Below are 18,200 nucleotides of genomic sequence, written 5' to 3'. Positions count from 1 at the left end.
GGTCCCATTTGGTAGGTGGCAGTTTTAATAAGCAAAGGATTATCTTGGGCGCTGAAAGACAGTAGTTCTCTGCATCCACCTGCCAGAATAATAAAATTTATATAGAGGCCTTAACTGAGTTCAGTCACATATTCAGTCCATATGGTCCCAACACCACCTTACTTTCTCAAGGCCACGTCCTTAAAACAGCTCCTAGGGTGGAGCATACATTCTGAAGGCAGGGGAGGGGGTGAGGAACCCCCAGTTGCCCGGGTGAGCTAGCAGGTCAACTGGTGGTCACACCCTCTCAGTGCCCTCCTCCAGCAGTGTATAACTAATGCACTTCACATTAACTCATAGGAGCTGAAGCTTCATAGAAGTGGAATTCTACAGTATGTTATCTTTTGTGTCTGTCTTCGTTTGTTCATCTTTATGTCTGTGACAGTCATCCATGTTGCTACAGGTAAGAGTATGTAAAAGTAGTCTGTTCTTTTTATTGCTGTTTAAATATTCCACCATTTATTTAAAAAACAAAACAAACAAAAAAAAACCTTCCTTTAAAAAGCCTCCAGCTTCCCAGCCTAGGAAAGCAAGCACATGTGCTACATCCACACTGCACAGCTACAGGGAACGGAGAGGCGACAGGCCCCCAGTTATCAGCCACAAAAGTGCTGCCGGATGTCCCAAGGCATCCTGGCCACAGCCCAGCAGCCGGGGGCCCGAGCTTCGCCCTGAGCTTAGTCCCTGTCACCACTCCTGTTGACTCTGCGCAGTCAGGAAGGCCTTTTGAAGGGACAGTCCTGCAGCAAAGCTGTGTGGGCCCCAGGGCATTACCAGGTCTTTTAATTCACAGACACACACACACGCACACACACACGCATGCACGCACATTTCCCCCAGAACTACTAGTCAAAGCAGAACACCGTGTCAGTCACCAGCTGTGCCCAGATCTTCCAGGCCTGCATGTCCTCAAGGCGCTAGGACTGGGGTGGCAGACCAACCTCTTGTATCCCCATGGTCCCATCTCTCTTGTGAGGGGCAGAATGGGACGCCTCTCTCTTGGCTAGTGACAGTCGTGGTACAACCTCAGGTTTGAGGTGGCCCATTTCCCTGCATTCTAACCCAGCTTCACCACAAGCCAGCTTCTGTGACCTTAGCCAAGGAACTGGACATGCTTCTTCATCTGTAAAATGGGGTTGATCACAGCACTCACCTCAGAGGCTCTTGGGAGGACTGATGATGTAGTGTGAGCCTGGCCAGTTGTCAGCGTTCAGGGACTGGTAGCGATTATTGGCAGACCTGTGTATCTACCCACATCTTGGACTGGCTTCAGGGGAAGCAAGTTGGGGTACCTCCACTCCCAGCAGGCTCCCCACTCCTGCCCAGCCTAAAAGTTCTGCCACTCCTGCCTGAGAGGGTGGCTGAATCCTGCAGCTGGCAGCGTCACCCTCCCTCCCGGGGCATCATCCTTCAGAAACAGCCTGCCCTGGTGGTCTGTTAGATCCCACTGCCCCGTCTCATGAGGGCACCTGCACTGTGCAGGCCCTGCCCAAGGCTGGCACAGCAATCTTGCTGAGGCTTGTTCCGATAGGGGCTGTTTCTCAGGGATTCTGTGCCCACCTTCTGTGTCCCTTGTGGTGGCCCCAGACACTCCTTAATACCAGACGCCAGAGTTGAGGAGCTGTGCTCTTTCAGGTCAGTTTTTCATCTGTTCTGCAAATATTTGTTGAGTGCCTCCTCTGTACCAGGCACTGTTCCAGGCTCTGGAGATTCAGTGGTGAATAAAAGAAAGATCCAGACCCTGGGAGAACTCGCATTCTACAAGGGGAGACAGGAGATAATTAAAAGTCAGATGGTGATAGAGGCAATGGAGAAAAACGAAGCAGGAGAGGGGAGAGGAAGCCTGAGGGGGTAGAAGGCACACACTTTACACAGAATGGCAGTGAAGATCTTGGGCAGAAGTGATGTTTGAGCAGAGATATGGAGGACCTGAGGGAGGAATCATAACTGAATTTAAAGCCATGAGATCACCTGGAAAATGGGTGCAGCTAGAGAAGCAATCCAAGGCTAGGCCCTGGGCCACTCTGCCACTGAGAAGTCAGGAGATGAGGACAGCCCAGCACTGGAGACTGAGAAGGCAGGAGGGAAACCGGGTGCGTAAGAGGTCCTGGAAGCCAGGTGACCAAAGCACTTAAGGACAACGAGGTGATCAGCTGTGCCAGGTCAAGTAAGAAGACAGAACAGAACTGACCACAGGATTGAGCAACATGGAGTGAAGTGGACATTTCCCAGGGCAGTTTAGTGGAGTGCTGGGTAAAGCCTGACTTGGAGCAGCCTCAAGAGAGAACGGGAGGAGAGGAACTGGAGAAAAGCATGGTCAACTCTTCTGAGGGGTTTTATCATAAAAGCGGACAGAAAAGTGGGACAGTAGCTGGAGGAGCAGGTGGAATTGAGAGATTTTTTTAAAAGATGGTGTTAAACATCATAAATATGTGCTTTAGGTGGGTGGAAATGATCCACTAAAGAAAGAGGGGAGCAGAAGGACTTGCTGGGGCTACATCCTTGAGCAGTGAGGGGTCAGGCTCTGGGGCACAGGGGAAAGGCTGCCTTAGACAGGTGGACCACTCATCGCAGTGATGGGAGAGAGGGCCAAGGAGACGGGGTAGGGATGGGTAGCTTGAGCAGTGATGTTCCCTATGATTTTCTCAGTGAAACAGGAAGCACGGTCAGCTGCTGAGAGTGAAGGGGGAGAATGTGTTGGAGGCTTGAGATGAGAGGAGGTAGTGTGAAGTTGCTGTCTAGGAGTGTGGGAGAGTAGACCAGGGGAAGATGGTAGGACTTCCAGGCAGCACTATGGGCCACTTGAGGTCTAGGATCATAATTTAAAGCGAGACCAGTGAGGTCATCTGACTCCACAGGCATATTCAGGGTCAAGGGTACAGGTGCAGAGTAGGTGGAGGGTCAGATGTAACCAGGTCAATTTTTCTAGGGAATGTGACCAAAGCAGAGTGGATGAAGGAGGTTGAGATGGCTTGCAACGGACTTGGGCTGGGCAAAGAGGGAGGTAAACACATAAGGGAGGTGGGGGAGAGTGGAAAGGAGCTAGCACCAATGAACTGACAGTCCTGGAGGGATGGAATAAAGCTCTGAGTTACAGTGATCGAGGGAGTGAGGTGGGAAGTTGAAAAAGAAGTCAAATGAAGGAGGCTATAGCTCAGTGGTAGAGTGCATGCTTAGCACGCACCAGGTCCTGGGTTCAATCCCCAGCACCTCTGGTAAAAAATAAATAAGTAAACTTAATTACCGCCCCCCCAAATAACTTCATTAATTTAAAAAGTGAATGCATTTTTTAAAAAAAGAAAAGGAAGTAAAACTGTATTAGCTACCTGAAGTGATTTCCATCAACACCCATGAAGAGAGGGTCCATCCCATCCTCCCAGCCAAGATGGGGAAAGAAGATTGATCAAGTTAGTGTCTAATGCCTACAGCAACGTAGGCCTCAGCTGACTCCAGCAGCCTGAGCCGGAGTTCTTGAGTGTCACTCACTCAGATGTGACACACTCTTGGCCAGATGTCATGTCTGTGGTTTCACATGTTCAAGTCTCTAAATCCTTCCAGGAGGGGGTGGGGCAGGACCATGGAGCTGCTGCCTCATGGTGCCATCACCATGTCTGTTCCTCAGCTTATCAGCTGACCTTGGCATCTTGCTGGCTTCCTGGCTCTCCTCCCATGCCCTCAGAAGGAATGTGTATGCTCCCCACACTGCCAGGCTTCTGATAAGATCATGTCCTGGGTGCTGATAATCATCTCTCCAAAAACTGTGGCTTTTTGGTGCACCTCCCTAACGTCCCTGATCACACCGTACCCTAGTCCTGGCATGCAAACATGCTAACCCTCCTGACCAGCAGCACGAGGGGAATGGGCACGGTGGTGCAGGTGAACGAGGTTGTAAGCAGCAGGAAGGGTGCTGCTCTGAGAGGGTACTTTGGAATCGTGCACACGTGCAGACACACACACACACACACACACACACACACACACACACACACACACACACACACACACACACACACAGTCACAAAGTCTACCATGCTAGCTTCTCCAGATCTTCAGGTATCTTTGGGTCAATGAGTTGCAGCCTGGCTGGACTCCCAAGGCAGGACAGGATGGTGGGTGAAAGGAGTCATACTTGAGCCCCAGGGACCTTCCCAGCCCTGCCTGGCTCTCAGTGAAGTCTGAAAGATGCTCAACACTTAGAATGAGCACATCGTGTCCCCCCCTCCCTCTCAGCCCTTGCACACCTAGGCCATCTGCATGGGTGGCCTGCCCTTTGCCTTCTCCACACACAATGCCTTTTCATCCCTGGAAGTTCCCCTCAAATGTTCCCTGCTGGACAGAATTTGTTGTTCTCCACTGTGAGCACCCTGGTCCTCCCTCTACAGGTGCACTCACCACATGGTTGACCCCAAAGCCTGCCTGGCTCTCCTGCTGGACTTGAGTTCCTGGGCATCTTGGCTTCCCCAGGGCCTGGCATGGATCTGGCATGGAGCTGAATAAATGAAAGATGCTTGCAGGTATAAGGGAAGGAGTCAGTAAATGGATGGATGGAGGGATGGGAGGGGGAGTGGATGGGTGGATAGGAGAATGGGTGGATAAATAGGTAGGTAGGTGGATGAACAGATGGATGGATTCCAGATGGAGTCTGGGGATGGAGGAGAGGAGGTCACTTTGTCAAGAAAGTGTGGGCTTCCCCAGCTCCGGTCTCTAGAACAGTCTTCCTTGCTAAGTGTCCCACTTCCTCCCATAAACTAGGGCCCCTGCAGGATGCATACAGAGACTTCTGGGTCCCTCTTCTTTGCTTAGCTCTAGGCTTAGCATTTTAGGAGATCAGATGAGGCAGCAGTGGCTAAAATGTACTGAGTTCCCACTATGTGCCAGACATTGGGCTAGATACTTTTATAGATATGGTCTTGTTTAATGAAAGTAGCACCACAGTTTTGTGAAACAGATTCTATTATCCCATTGTACAGCTAAGAAATCAGGCTCAGAGAAGCTAAGTGAATTGCCCAGTCACATAGCTTATGTCTAGCAAGGATGGGATTTGAACTTAAAACCCACTCAGGTAGCCAGGGCTAGATGTGCTGGAGATAGAATGACACCAGGGAAACAGAGGCAGGGATGGTGGGCAGCAGGTCTAGCCCTGCTCTGGAGACAGGGGCTCTGAGTTCTAGTCCTGACTTGGTTTTTTTTTTACTGAGAAATCGTAGGTGAGACTTTGTCTCTCTCCGAGACTCAGTGTCCATTTGTGGGCTTGATGCCCCTTAGAGGTGTCTTCCAGGTGAAAAATGAAATTGAGGTGGATGTGAAGCACTCCTGGCCTTCTCTGCAGGAAGATCCTTTACTTTCCTGGCAAGCTAGCGGCCAAAGGGCAGGGCCAACCATTAGATAATGGTTAACTGGACCCAATGCCTCATCTATAAGGAGCCATCCCAGCTGGCCAAGACTCCACAGGATGCAGTGCGTGAAGGTGCTTGGAGGGGTGGTGGGGGCCGCTGCCCTCTTGGGGCTGGGGATCATCCTGGGCCACTTTGCCATCCCCAAGGGGACCGACTCGCCAGCCCCCAGTGTCTCAGTTCCCCAGGACCTGGACCTGGAGCTCCTTGAGACCGTCATGGGACAGCTGGATGCCAGCAGGATCCGGGAGAACCTTAGGTGAGAGGCCTGCCCACCTGCCCCTCCTGTTTGCCAGAGGCCCCTCCTTGACCCTGGGCCTGCATGTCCACCCCGCCCTCCATGCAGAGAACTCTCCAAGGAGCCGCACCTGGCCACCACCCCCCGGGACGAGGCGCTGGTGCAGCTGCTGCTGCAGCGGTGGCAGGACCCAGAGTCAGGCCTGGACTCAGCCGGGACCTCTGAGTACGAAGTGCTGCTGTCCTTCCCTAGCCAGGAACAGCCTAACCATGTGGACGTTGGTGAGGCCCTGCTCTGGCTTGGGGATGCCTGTAGGCTGGGGGAGCTGCCGGGCCCTGCCCTGACCTTGCCCTCCCTCCACAGTGGGGCCCACTGGGGACATCATCCACTCCTGCCGACGAAGCGAAGAGAACCTGACTGGGGAGCAGGGGGGGCCCAATGTGGTGCCACCCTATGCTGCCTATGCTCCCCCCGGAAGCCCTCAGGTGGGCCTAGGTCACCCCCTTCCCGCTGCCATGGCTCAGCTCCCCCAGCTCCCATCCCAGCTTCTCTCATCCTGACCCAGGTGCAGTTAAAGAAAAGTGCCTCAGCTGGGGCTCAGCCCTGCCTCCGCCTCAGAATTTACTCACCTCCACACTCCAGTACTACTCTTTTTGCCCATCACTTAGTCATTCAACAAACACTAACAGGCCGTGCTCAAGGGCAGGCCTAATACAGGGTACCTGGACACAGAGCACAGAGAAAACCAGGTGTGACTTTGTCTGGGGAGCTTATAAGCTCTGGGTGAGGCAGGGGAACAGACTCCAAACCCTTCATCCTGCCACTCCACCTTCCCTCTTCTTTCCCCACTGCCTTTCTGGGGCCTGGCTCTAAGGGTCACTTTGTCTTGGGAATAGGGCCTCCTTGTCTATGCCAACCAGGGCACGGAAGAAGACTTCATGTGGCTATCCAATCAGGGAATCCAGCTCCAAGACACCATCGTTCTGACCCGCTATGGGGGTATAGGGCGCGGGGCCAAGGTAAGCAGCTGCTGCCCGTGAAGGGGGCTGGGTGGGGAGAGGGGCCCAGCAGTGGGCAGTGAGGAGAAGAGATTGGAGCTGTGCTGAGTGCTGGACCAAGGGCTCAGGGCCAGAGAGGGTGAGTGACTCCTTCACCCACCAGGCCTGCCCTGGGACTCAGCCCAGCCAGACTCCAGCCCATTGAGTGGCCCAAAGAGCACTTACATGCTGTGAGAACTTGGATGCCTCCGTAACTTCCCTGAGCCTTAGGAAATAAAGGAATCGGGCACATTTTTCAGCTTTGATATCCTGGAAGTGCTTGTCTAAGTCCTCCTGGGAGGTAGTTGTTCTGAATATTCAACTTAAATCCCTCCTGTTGTCCCCACCCCCCTTCCCCTGCAACTTGCTTCTTTTCAATACAGAATTTTGACTGAGGATGACATGTCTATGGTTTTAAAATGTTTACTTATTTATTTTAAATGTTAAAAGGTATAGAGTGAGAGAGGGGACTAGGGAGCTTGTGTTCAGTAGGTAGAGTTTCAGATTTCCAAAATGAAAAGAGTTCTGGAGATTAATGATGGTGACAGTAGCACAATATTGGCAATGTAGTGACTGCCACTGATCTGTAAACTTTAAAACGGTTAAGATAGCACATTTTATGTTTTGCATATTTTATCACAATTTTAAAAGAAGTGCCCATGATGAGAGTTGGGGGTTGAAAAAAAGGAAAGAAAAGAGAAGAAAAGAAAGGGGAACAGCCCTGGTGGAATTATACAGATTATGGAATTTCCAGTTTAAAAAAAATAAAAAGGTATAGAATGAAAAAGTTTCCCCATAATGCCATCCTCCAAAGAAGTAGCTTTTTTAAAAAAATTTTTAAATTTTTTTAGTTTATGGGATATCTATCAGAGTTTTGGGGGAAGAAGATCATATGAAGATATTTCCTTATTTCCCTCTTTTTTTTATATAAAAGTAGCATACAGGGGGAGGGTATAGCTCAGTGGTAGAGTGCATGCTTAGCATGCATGAGGTCCTGGATTCAATCTTCAGTACCTCCATTAAAAATTTTTTTTAAAATAAATAAACCTATTTACCTCCACATCCGCCCACAAAAAAAGTAGCATACAATACCCACTGTTCTGAGCTGTGCTTTTTTCACTTTAACACATCCTGGGGATCATTCTTAATTGGTAAGTAAGCTCTGTCCTTGTTCTTTTTTTTTTTAATGTATTGTTTTGTTTTTATTGTCCTAAAATATATGTAACATAAAGTTTACCATGTTAACCATTTTTTAAATGTACAATGCAATAGCATTAAGAACATTCACAATATTGTGCAACCATCATGACTCTCCTTTTCCAGAATGCTTTCATTATTCCAAAAGAAGCTCTGTACCAATTAAAAACTAACTCCCTTGTATTCCCTCCCCAGTCCCCAATAAACTCTATTTGACTTTCTATCTCTATGAATTTGCCTATTCCAGGTACCTCTCATAAGAGGAATCACATGCTATTTGTTCTTTTGTGTATGTTATTTCACTTAGCATAGTATTTTCAAGGTTCACTGATGTATCAGAACTTCATTCCTTTTTAAAGCTTAGTAATATTCCCTTGCACGTTGTATACTATGTTTTGCTTATCCATTTATCAGTAATGGACAATTGGGTTGTTTCTGCTTTTTGGCTACTGTGAATAGGGCTTATATAAACATGGGTGTAGCAGCACATCCTCCTTTTATACAGCTGCATAGTGCTCCGCTGTAGGGTGCCTTGGTTCATTTAATGGCCCCTTTGATGAACACTGGCTTGTCTATGCCCAACAGTATTTGCTATCTCAGGCAGCACTACAACAAATGACTTGTGTAAGCATTGTCTTGCCAGTAGGAAGACAGCTCTGTCCTGGCTTCCACAGGGAGGGAGGAAGGAAAAGGAGCAGGACATGCCCCTTTCTTACCCCTCCCCTAAACACAGCCTTCCCTGCCCACCCCTGCAGGCTGTGAACGCCGCCCAGCACGGGGCGGCTGGGCTGCTGGTGTACACAGACCCCGGCGACATCAACGATGGGAAGAGCTTGCCAAATGAAACCTTCCCGCACTCCTGGGGCCTGCCTCCCTCAGGGGTCGAGCGAGGCTCCTACTTTGAGTATTTTGGGGACCCCCTGACTCCTTACCTTCCAGCCAACCCCTCCTCCTTCCGCCTGGACCCTGCCAATGTCTCCGGGTTTCCTCCAATTCCCACTCAGCCCATTGGCTTTGAGGATGCAAAAGTCCTTCTCTGGTGAGCTTGTGCCCTGGGGTTCCCTGCCCACCCTCCAGTGGCCCCCAAACTTCAACCCCCATACCCATATTTGCTCTGAAGGGCCTCCTCCTCCTCCTCCCTAGTAACCTCCAAGGAATCTTGGCCCCAGCTGCCTGGCAGGGAGGATTAGGCTGTGACTACAGATTGGGGCCTGGCTTCCAGCCATATGGTATCTTCCCAGCAGGCAGGTGAGACGGGGGCCTCCCTCTTCCCCCTAACCCTCCCCTTCTCTCCCCTTGTTATGCTTCTTTGACCCTGGGTTTCCTCTCTGCTCACTTCAAGGCCTGGGCCGGGTCCCTTTCTTCTCTCTTCCAACCGTCCCTGATTCCAAAATATCTGTCTTTGGGGAAGCCTGTGAAACAAGGCTCTTTGGGGTTTCCCCCACCTCATCTTGGACCTCCATTCTCCAGCCACCTCCTCTCTTGAACACACCAAGCTCGTTCCAAAGTCAGGGCCTCTGCACCTGTCCCCTCTGATGGGAACACCCCTCCCTCCGCCAGTCCTGGCCTGCACTAACCTCTCTCCGTACCACCAGGTACCCGAGTCTCACCCATTAACTTGTCAGTGTCCTTCCCAAGCCCCTTCACCGCCTGCAGTGGTTCACTTCCCCGGGGTCTGTCTCCGTCAGGAGATGGCGGCCCCACGAGGGCGGGGCCCACGTCTTTCTCAGTCATTGCGCAGAGCCTGGTTCGGTGCCGGCATACACTAAATATCCCATGAGTGAGTGAGTACAAAGGGGAATTGGAATCTGAGTTCTAGCCTCACAGCCTCTCCCGGTACTTCCGGGAAAGTGACTTTGCCAGGTCCTTTTCCTGCTCTGGGCCTGTTTCTCCCACAATGGTGGTGGTGGGGAAGTGGGCGGTGCCGAGACTCTTGTCGCCCCTCTTCGCTCCCCCAGCCAGGTGAACATGAGCATCTACAACCGCCTGGAGCTGCGGAACTCCTCCAACGTCCTGGGGATTATCCGCGGGGCTGTGGAGCCTGGTGAGCACCCCCTCACTGCTCCCTGCGCCCCCAGGACCCGGCCGGACTCTGGGAACCCCGACCACGCCCCCTCCGCCCGGCCGGCCTGACCCCGCCCACCCTCGCGCTTCTTGGATTTCCTACTCTAACACCTTTCTCTAGACCGCTACGTGCTGTACGGAAACCACCGCGACAGCTGGGTACACGGGGCCGTGGACCCCAGCAGTGGCACTGCTGTGCTCCTGGAGCTCTCCCGCGTCCTGGGGACTCTGCTGAAGAAGGGTGAGGGGCCCCCCCTCCTCTAGTCCAGGGATGCTCTCCCCAGGTCACCAACAGCCCACTCTAACCTGAGCTTTTTTTAAAGTTTTTTTTAATTTAAGTCTAGTTGGTTTACAATGTTGTGTTAGTTTCTGGTGTACAGCAAAGTGATTCAGTATATATATATATACTTTTTCATATTATTTTCCATTATGGTTAATTACAGGATATTGAATACAGTTCCCTGTGCTGTACAGTAGGACCTTGTTGTTTATTTTGTCTATAGTAGTATGCATCTGCTAGTCACAAACTCCTTATTTATCCTCTCCACCCATTTACCCCTTTGATAACCATAAATCTGTTATACTTTTCCTTGAGCTGTGGGCATCCTTTCCCACCTCCTGTCTCTCATTCTCCAGTGCTCACTTGTGCCAAGTCTGAGGGCCCTGGGGGCAGATATGCTGGGACACCAGCCCTGGCCTCACTCCAGTAGCCCAGTGTGGTACAGAGAACTCGTACAATACCTTCTGAGAGCCTCCTGTGCCCCTCCAAGGAATGCGACTCTGAGCAAGGCTGGGATCCAGACTCTGTCAGGGATGACAGACAGTTCTTAACTCAACAAATATGTCCTCCACGCCTGCTATGTGCCAGGCCAGTTCTAGGCACTGGACATCCCCCAGGGAACACCAGAGTTTCTGCTGTAATGACAATTGCGAAACGTGCTACAAAGAAAAATATCTAAGAGGGGAGGGTATAGCTCAAGTGGTAGGGTGCTTACTTAGCATCCACAAGGTCCTGGGTTCAATTCCCAGTACCTCCTCTAAACAAACAAATAAATAAGTAAGCCTAATTACCTCCCCCGACAAAGAAAAAAAAAAAGAAAGAAAGAAGAAAGAAAGAAAGAAAAATATCTACAGGGCTTTCCAGTGGAAGCCAAAGCTCTGGGAGGCCTCGCTGTGGAGGCAGCAGTTCCAGGACAGGGTGGGGATCCAGGTGGAGGCACAGCATGTGGGAAGGAGAGGCTGGATCAGGTAGCAGAGCTGGTGGCAGAGCCGTTTATTTCCTAAAAATTGGGGTGTTTTCTTTCATAACCACAGCACAATGATCAGAATCAGGAAATTAACTATTTTGCCAATTGTTCTGACAAGTTTTAGAGCAAAAAATTTTTCTGGTCCAAGAGCCAATTCAAGATCACATGTTGCATGTGTGGTGGTTGCATGGGTCGTCGGTAGTAGTTCCTTGGCTGTTCTTTCTTTTGTGATCTTTATATTATTTAATTGAATGTCCCTCAGTTTGGATTTGTCTGATTAGATTCATGTTATGCCTTTTTGGTAGAAAAAAGTGTGGGAATTTGTCATTGTCAGCATGTAATCATTTTGTACTTAAAATTTTTTTTCATTTAAAACAAAAAGATGAAGAATTATCAAAGGGGATGGCAGTCAGAGATGGGAAGGAGCACAGCCAGAAACACGGGATGCTGTAGAGGGTGAGAGGGAGCCTGAAGGAGGCGAGGGGCCAAGCAGGGACCTAAGTGGCTTCTGGGAGAGGGTGAAGATTGTGGTAAGGGCAGTGTGGGCAGGGAGACTGGAGATGGAAGCTAGGCAGGAGGCTATGAGAAGCAGTGTGGGGCACTGGTTAAGCCTTGACTCTGGAGTGAGGCCCTGGATTTGAAACCTGGCTCTGCTGCTCACAACTGTGTAACCCTGGACAAATCATTTAACTTCTCTGTGGCCCAGTTTCCTCAGTGCAAACAATGACAGTCTGTCCCTCAAGACGTTGTTGTAAGGGTTGGCTCAATATGTATAACGCTCTAAGGAGACTGTGAATGTACTATCACCAGGTGAAGCCGGTTAGGGCGAGTTTTACCTAGGATGCATGGAGGAGAGAGTTGGGGGTGGAGGATAGCCTGAGAGAAGAGGTGGGAAGGGCATTCTGGCAGAAGGGACCATCTGACCAAGGGAGGTTGGTGTTGGGGATAATGTTGCAGGGTGTCACAGCAGAGGAGGTACGATGGTGAAAGGAAGACAGGAGCCTCAGGGAAGCCTTGTTTGGGGAGGTGCCAGGACCTACCTCTAGTTGACAGCTGCCCCACCCCTTCTGGCCCTCCCTCCCCCACAAATCCCCAACCTTCCCCCTAAGCCACCCCAGGATCCGGGTGATCTTGCCCTCCAGCCTTTTATTTGCCTCCCCAGGCACCTGGCGACCCCGCAGATCAGTAGTGTTTGCGAGCTGGGGGGCAGAGGAGTTTGGGCTCATTGGCTCCACAGAATTCACCGAGGTGAGTGAGCCCCACAGCATAATGGAGGGGATTACCACAGCTGGGCAGCATGGGGCCTACATTGTCCCTTCCACCTGCAGGAGTTCTTCAGCAAGCTGCAGGAGCGCACCGTGGCCTACATCAACGTGGACATCTCGGTGTTTGGTAGGAAGGGCTGCTGGGCTGACTCAGGGAGGAGGGAAACGAAAGAGCGGGGGGCCGAATAGTCTCTTTTTGATTCTCTCGCAGCCAATGTCACCCTGAGGGCTCAGGGGACGCCCCCGGTCCAAAGTGTCATCTTCTCTGCAACCAAACAGGTGAAAGGCAGAGGGGCTGGGAGCCAGGCGGGGAGGGGGATGACCAGAGGCGGGACTATGCGTAGGTGGAGCTAGAGCTGGTACTTATCAGAGGGGCTGCCTGGTGGGACTGAGGCTGCCGGGCGGGCCTTGTAGGAACTGCAGGGTTGTGCGTAGGCTGGAGATGGAGGACCTGCTGGTTGGTGGGTCCCCAGCCCTGAGACTAGATTTCCCTCCGGTCAGATCCCCGCCCCAGGCACCAGCAGTCTCAGCATCTACGACAACTGGATCCGATATAGCAACCGTAGCAGCCCGGTGTACGGCTTAGTCCCCAGGTGAGCAAGGACCGGGACGAGGATCCTGGGCTGGTGAGCTGGCCCAGCACCTTGCAACCTGACCATCTTTCTTCCCACAGCCTGGGCACTCTGGGTGCTGGCAGCGACTACGCACCCTTCGTTCACTTCCTGGGCATTTCCTCCATGGACCTCGCCTACAACTATGACCGGGTAAGCGGGCACCCTTCCATCCCCCAGCTCGGTACCTTGCTCTACCAGGCCCCTCCTCTTCTTTGGGCTGCTCCAGTGCACACTGCCTCGGCTCCATCACTAAGTAGCTGTGCTACCTCGGCCCAGTTTCTTTACTTCTCTTGAGCTTCTGTTTACCTTCATCCATGTAATTTGATCAAATTTAAGATACTACTGAGTGTAAGATGCACCGTTATGTGATGCACTGTTCAGAAGGGAAACAAAAACTACTATCAGTTAGGATGATAGGATGACATTGACTGTAAGAAGCATCCCGATTCCAGAGATCTTAAAAGGTGAAAAAGTTTATCTCAGAATAGATTAAACTACAGTATAAAATGGGGGTGGTTTGGGGTGAAATGAGCTAAGGGGTGCCAAATGCCCAGCCTTTGTCTCCCTATTTGATGCCCCCAAAGCCCTTTCTCCCCTCTATTGCCGAGCTGCTCCTGGAGGTGGAGCTGGGCTTTGAACCCTCTTGTCTGACTGCAAAGCCCCAGGTTCTCCTCCTTCATGTGAAATGGGAAACTGGCACCTGACCCAGCTGTGTTACTTATTCGCTGTGTGATGTCAGGAAGGTTACTTAACCTCTCTGAGCCTGTTTCCTCCTCTGTAAAGTGGAAACTCTAGAACCTTCCTCGCAGATGTGGTGACCATTTGAGATAAGGTCTCTACATTGTACACCTCCTTCCGCTTCCCATCCCAAGCCTGTCACCTCTGGGCCTTGTTCCCCCAGAGCAAGACCTCAGCCCGGATCTACCCTACCTACCACACGGCCTTTGACACCTTTGATTATGTGGACAAGTTTGTGGACCCTGGTGAGAAGTGGGACAAGGGGCATCCTGAGGCTGGAGGAAGACGGGCTGAAGATTGAGCCCTGGCCTTGTCGCCCTCCCTGCAAGGCTTCAGCAGCCACCAGGCTGTGGCCCGGACGGCGGGAAGTGTGCTTCTCCGGCTCAGTGACAGCCTCTTCCTGCCTCTTAATGTCAGTGACTACAGCGAGACCCTCCGCAGCTTCCTGCAGGCTGCTCAGCAGCATCTCGGGGCCCTGTTGAAGCAACACAGCATCAGCCTGGGTATGGAGCCCCCTGAAGTGACTGGGGTGTGAGAAGCCCTGCACCCCCAGGGCTGAGATGCTGGCTATTCCCCACAGGACCTCTGGCGACTGCAGTGGAGAAGTTTGAGGGGGCAGCCACGGTGTTGGACCAACACATATCAACAACGCAGAAGGGCACCCCTGAGTGAGCAAGGGCTGCAATCAGGCATCTGGGAGGGTGGCATCCAGGGCAGGATGCAGGCTGGCAGCTGGGCTGCTAGCTGTAGGGTGACCAGAAGGTCCTGTCACCTCCAGCCCCCTGCAGGTGCGGATGCTCAATGATCAGCTGATGCTCTTGGAACGCACCTTCCTGAACTCGCGAGCCTTCCCAGAGGAAAGCTACTACAGGTGAGCCTGTCCCAAAGCTCTTGGGAGGTGCCAAGGGATGAGGCAGGAAAATGTTGGTTTTGCTGGCCTTGAGAGCACAGCCCAGCCCCTTGAGACAGCTGAGGAGTCAGGCAAGGGAGGGGAGGCAAATCGGTCAAGGTCACCCTGGGACTAGAACCGACATCTCTTCCCATCACCACTGCTGTAAGGGCCCCAGCTTTCAGAGGGCAGGAAGAGGTGCTTTTGTCCCTAGCTGTATACAGGAACTGTTTCAGGCTGAAGCGCCCCTCTTCCCTGGCCCCTGAATGACCGTGATCCTCCCCCATTTCTCCTGTCAGCCACGTGCTCTGGGCACCTCGCACCGGCTCTGTAGCCACGTTCCCAGGCCTGTCCAATGCCTGCTCCAGGGCCACGAACACAGGCGCTGGATCTGCAGCCTGGGCTGAGGTGCAGAGGCAGCTCAGTATCCTGGTGGCGGCCCTGGAGAACGCAGCAGCCACCCTGAGGCCCGTGGCTGACCTCTGACCCTCATTCTTCAGCTCCTCCCAACCCTTTATCTTAACCCCAGCCACTCCAGTTTCCTTTGAGTGTGTCCTCTGATGCCAGAAGACAACGGAACGGCAGGACTCTCTCAAACTTCTGAGGCAACAGCTCTGGGTCCCACCAGTGTGGTCACTTAAGGGGAGTGACAAGCCCCAGATGAAAATTTCCCTCATCCTGGCTCTTGGTTGGCAGAGGGTGAACAGGAGACAAGGATGGTGGGAATGGCAAAACCACCAACTGCCCTTGGTAGTGGGTGGGTGAGGATGGGATGCATAATGCCAACCAAGACATCAACTCAGAGACCACCAGAGGGGAACTGAGGCCCAGGGTGGGTAGGGCATTGCCCAGTTTGGGTTCCTCTCCCCCCATACCCCTAGCAAGTCTCAATATCCCCCTGCCCTCCCTCAAATAAATCAAGCCTAGCTATTGTCCCCTGCAAGACAAGTTCATTTTATTGTGTGGAAATCATGAAAAAAGAAACCTGAGTGTTTCAGACCCAGTCCTGGAGCTTTGGGAGACTGCATAGCCCCTCCTCATACTGGGGACTTGGGTCTGTCCACAGCCTCATCTTCCTCCTCTGCCATGACCACCTCTTCCAGGGTGCGCCCTCCAAGTTTGCTCCCCACCAACACTTGGCAGGTCCCAGCAGGTAGCAGCCCCTCCTCAGTGTAGTGACCCCTCAGGAACACAACTCTCTCCTGTCCATCTAAGGGCAGTCCATGGGCTTGGCACAGGTCCCGTGCCTCCTCGGGCCCATCCAGGGCCAGTAGGTGGACCAGGAAGCTCAGAGGCAAGGTCTGGCCCTTAGGGGTGCTCAGGGCACGAGAAAGGCGGGCCAGGGCTCCCCGGCGGGCACGGCCCACATGGCACCACACAGCACAGCTCTGCAGGTAGGGCAGGGTCCGGAGCAGGCGAAACAGGCGGGCGGTGTTGCCTTCGCGGAAGGCCGAGTCGACTGCCAGGACGGTACACAGGGCTGGGCAGGAACGCAGGGCAGCAGGTAGCTGCAGAACCTCGTGAAGGGCCTCCACCGAGCCTGTAAGGGCAGGAATGAGGATGCTGAGTCCTTCCTGGAGCAGGCCCACCTTCCACCCTATCCCCTTAGGTCTCTCCCTATCTCCCCTCCCACCTCCTCTGGCCCTCCAAGGATCTCTGCTCTCCACCTCGCTCCGCCCCACATCCCTGCTCTGCCAGCCCCCCACCCGTAGGCCAAACTGACCTTCCCTCCCCCTTAATCCCATCAGCCCCTTCCTAAGCCATATCAGAATTTGTTGCTGGAGGTTCCAAAACCTCTTCAAATAGTCTGGATCCTCATAATAAAGTGACACAGTGTTTATAGATAAGGGAAACAGACCCAGATAATTTAATGACTTGCCTGAAATGGTCCTAGAGTTCTTATATAGTAGAACCTGACCCAACCAAATCCAAGTTTTCTGACTTTGAACCCAGCCCTTTCTCTGTACCCTAGCTATGGGAGCCGGCTCTGCCACACCTTCCCCTGGCCACCTAGTAAGGCAACGTCTTCTTCAAATTCTGCTCCTGCTCTCCTTCCAGGAGAATCACGACACTTGGGTCACTTTTGTAAACTGAGGCTTCTGACCCTTTAGCAGGTTGTCAACAGCATTTCAGATACAATTAAATAGAGTAGAATTTATTTAAACGGCACCATCCATCCATGAAAAAGATCTAAGGTTGAAACTTCTGCCTCATATTTGTGGGCTATGTGTTCCTGGCTCATTTGCCACACTGACTGAACTGGAGGTTTAAAAAAAGCTTGACAGTCACTATCCTACCTCATTCCTTTCCAACCTCATTTCCTCCACTTTCATTACCAGAAAACTGAGACCCAGAAATGGGAAGGGACAGGCCAGAGGTCCAGGCTGGGGCTCGGTGCACTGGCTGAGACACACATCTAGGAGATAGGACGCAGAGGGAGCTACTGGTGAGGTTTTAAAGCTTCTCCTTCTTTTCCCGGCCTCCACTGTCCACACTGAGGGCCACCTGCCCCCGCGCTCTGCTCTGTCGCTGGGACCCCCGACTCACCCAGGTTATAGAGCAGAAAAAGGCCCTGGAAGGCTGCCTGGCGGTGGTGCGGCCCACCGCCCAGCGCGTAGCAGCGCCGCAGAGAACCGAAGCTCTCCTGCACCTGGGCCTGCAGCAACATCAGGTCCGCTGGACTGTGCGCTGTGTCGGGTCCGAGCCGCGCGACCACGGCCAGCAGCACTGCCAGCGCCGCTTCCAGCACCAACGCCACCTCGGCGTCGCCCGCGCTCTGAAGGGCTAGGTCCAGCCGCACCGCGCGCAACCGATCCGCCACAAAGCTGGCCACCTCCGCGGGGGATGCGTCGGTACGCTCCGCCACCTCACTGGCCAGATAGCGTACGGTGGCCAACAGCACGGACGGCGGACGCAGCTGGCTCGGCGGGGGCCGAATCTTGCCGGCGGCCGGCCGGCTGTACTCCTTCACAACGCGCTGCGGGTCGGCTCGGGGCTGGTCTCCGCGGTACCCTGGCGCCACCTCGAAGCGGTGCAGGCGGCGCTCCTTTTCGCGCTGGACGCGCTCGGCGGCTGGACACATGTCCAGGCACGTGCCCACCGGCAGCTTGCTGCCGGACATGGGTGAGCTGGAGGGAAAGGATGGGCGCTCAGCATCCCATGTACAGCTGCAGCCACTCGCCCCATTCTGCGGGAGGGCACGCCGAGGTCGGCGGAGGCTCAGGGGAGGGTCGGGGCGGGGCGGACCCCGCCCGGCCCCCTTCCCCGGCCAGGTCCAAGCGTGCCCGCCGCCCGTTTGGCCACCGCCAGCCTCTCACCGACTCCCGACGCCTCCCACAAATACTCGAGCAGGCCTCCCGAGATGCTCTGCGTTGTAGTTCTTCTCCGCCAAAACTCTTCTGCACTCTCAGGCCCCGATAAGGCCCTCCCACGATGCACCGCTGTGTCCCAAACCACTCCCGTGACGCAACGGTTTGTAG

The 18,200-nt window shown here is 53.1% G+C and overlaps 2 protein-coding genes across 2 annotated transcripts; one reads left to right on the top strand and one right to left on the bottom strand.

The window, feature by feature from the left end:
- The first annotated feature begins 4,167 nt into the window (after positions 1-4,167).
- NAALADL1 (N-acetylated alpha-linked acidic dipeptidase like 1) lies at positions 4,168-15,661 on the top strand. Its single transcript, XM_006179551.3, has 19 exons — positions 4,168-4,553; positions 5,305-5,691; positions 5,779-5,951; positions 6,034-6,155; positions 6,567-6,689; positions 8,660-8,943; positions 9,048-9,152; positions 9,863-9,948; positions 10,090-10,209; positions 12,378-12,463; positions 12,544-12,607; positions 12,692-12,759; positions 12,982-13,073; positions 13,154-13,244; positions 13,996-14,077; positions 14,162-14,335; positions 14,413-14,500; positions 14,611-14,703; positions 15,021-15,661. Exons 2-19 carry the CDS (start codon positions 5,492-5,494, stop codon positions 15,205-15,207), a joined length of 2,238 nt encoding a protein of 745 aa, XP_006179613.2. The 5' UTR covers positions 4,168-4,553; positions 5,305-5,491; the 3' UTR covers positions 15,208-15,661.
- SAC3D1 (SAC3 domain containing 1) lies at positions 15,650-18,180 on the bottom strand. The gene is made up of 3 exons (XM_006195797.3): positions 18,039-18,180; positions 17,269-17,849; positions 15,650-16,261 (listed from the first exon to the last, which is right to left on the bottom strand). Exons 2-3 carry the CDS (start codon positions 17,840-17,842, stop codon positions 15,759-15,761), a joined length of 1,077 nt encoding a protein of 358 aa, XP_006195859.2. The 5' UTR covers positions 17,843-17,849; positions 18,039-18,180; the 3' UTR covers positions 15,650-15,758.
- Positions 18,181-18,200: the final 20 nt, after the last annotated feature.

The sequence above is a fragment of the Camelus ferus genome, chromosome 10, assembly GCF_009834535.1.
Source record: "Camelus ferus isolate YT-003-E chromosome 10, BCGSAC_Cfer_1.0, whole genome shotgun sequence".
In the NCBI taxonomy this organism is placed as follows: Eukaryota; Metazoa; Chordata; class Mammalia; order Artiodactyla; family Camelidae; genus Camelus; species Camelus ferus.
Note: the sequence above shows the minus strand (reverse complement) of the source record. Positions and strands in the feature narration are given on the sequence as shown.

What these genes read in the sequence shown, in the direction of transcription:
- NAALADL1 (XM_006179551.3), top strand. Translation starts at nt 5,492, where the DNA reads ATGCAGTGCGTGAAGGTGCTTGGAGGGGTGGTGGGGGCCGCTGCCCTC. An exon ending in TCTTCTCTGCAACCAAACAG is followed by an intron (nt 12,760 to 12,981) that starts GTGAAAGGCAGA and finishes CCCTCCGGTCAG; the next exon opens with ATCCCCGCCCCAGGCACCAG. An exon ending in CCAGAGGAAAGCTACTACAG is followed by an intron (nt 14,704 to 15,020) that starts GTGAGCCTGTCC and finishes TTCTCCTGTCAG; the next exon opens with CCACGTGCTCTGGGCACCTC.
- SAC3D1 (XM_006195797.3), bottom strand. Translation starts at nt 17,842, where the DNA reads ATGTCCGGCAGCAAGCTGCCGGTGGGCACGTGCCTGGACATGTGTCCA. An exon ending in TTTTCTGCTCTATAACCTGG is followed by an intron (nt 16,262 to 17,268) that starts GTGAGTCGGGGG and finishes CTGCCCTTACAG; the next exon opens with GCTCGGTGGAGGCCCTTCAC.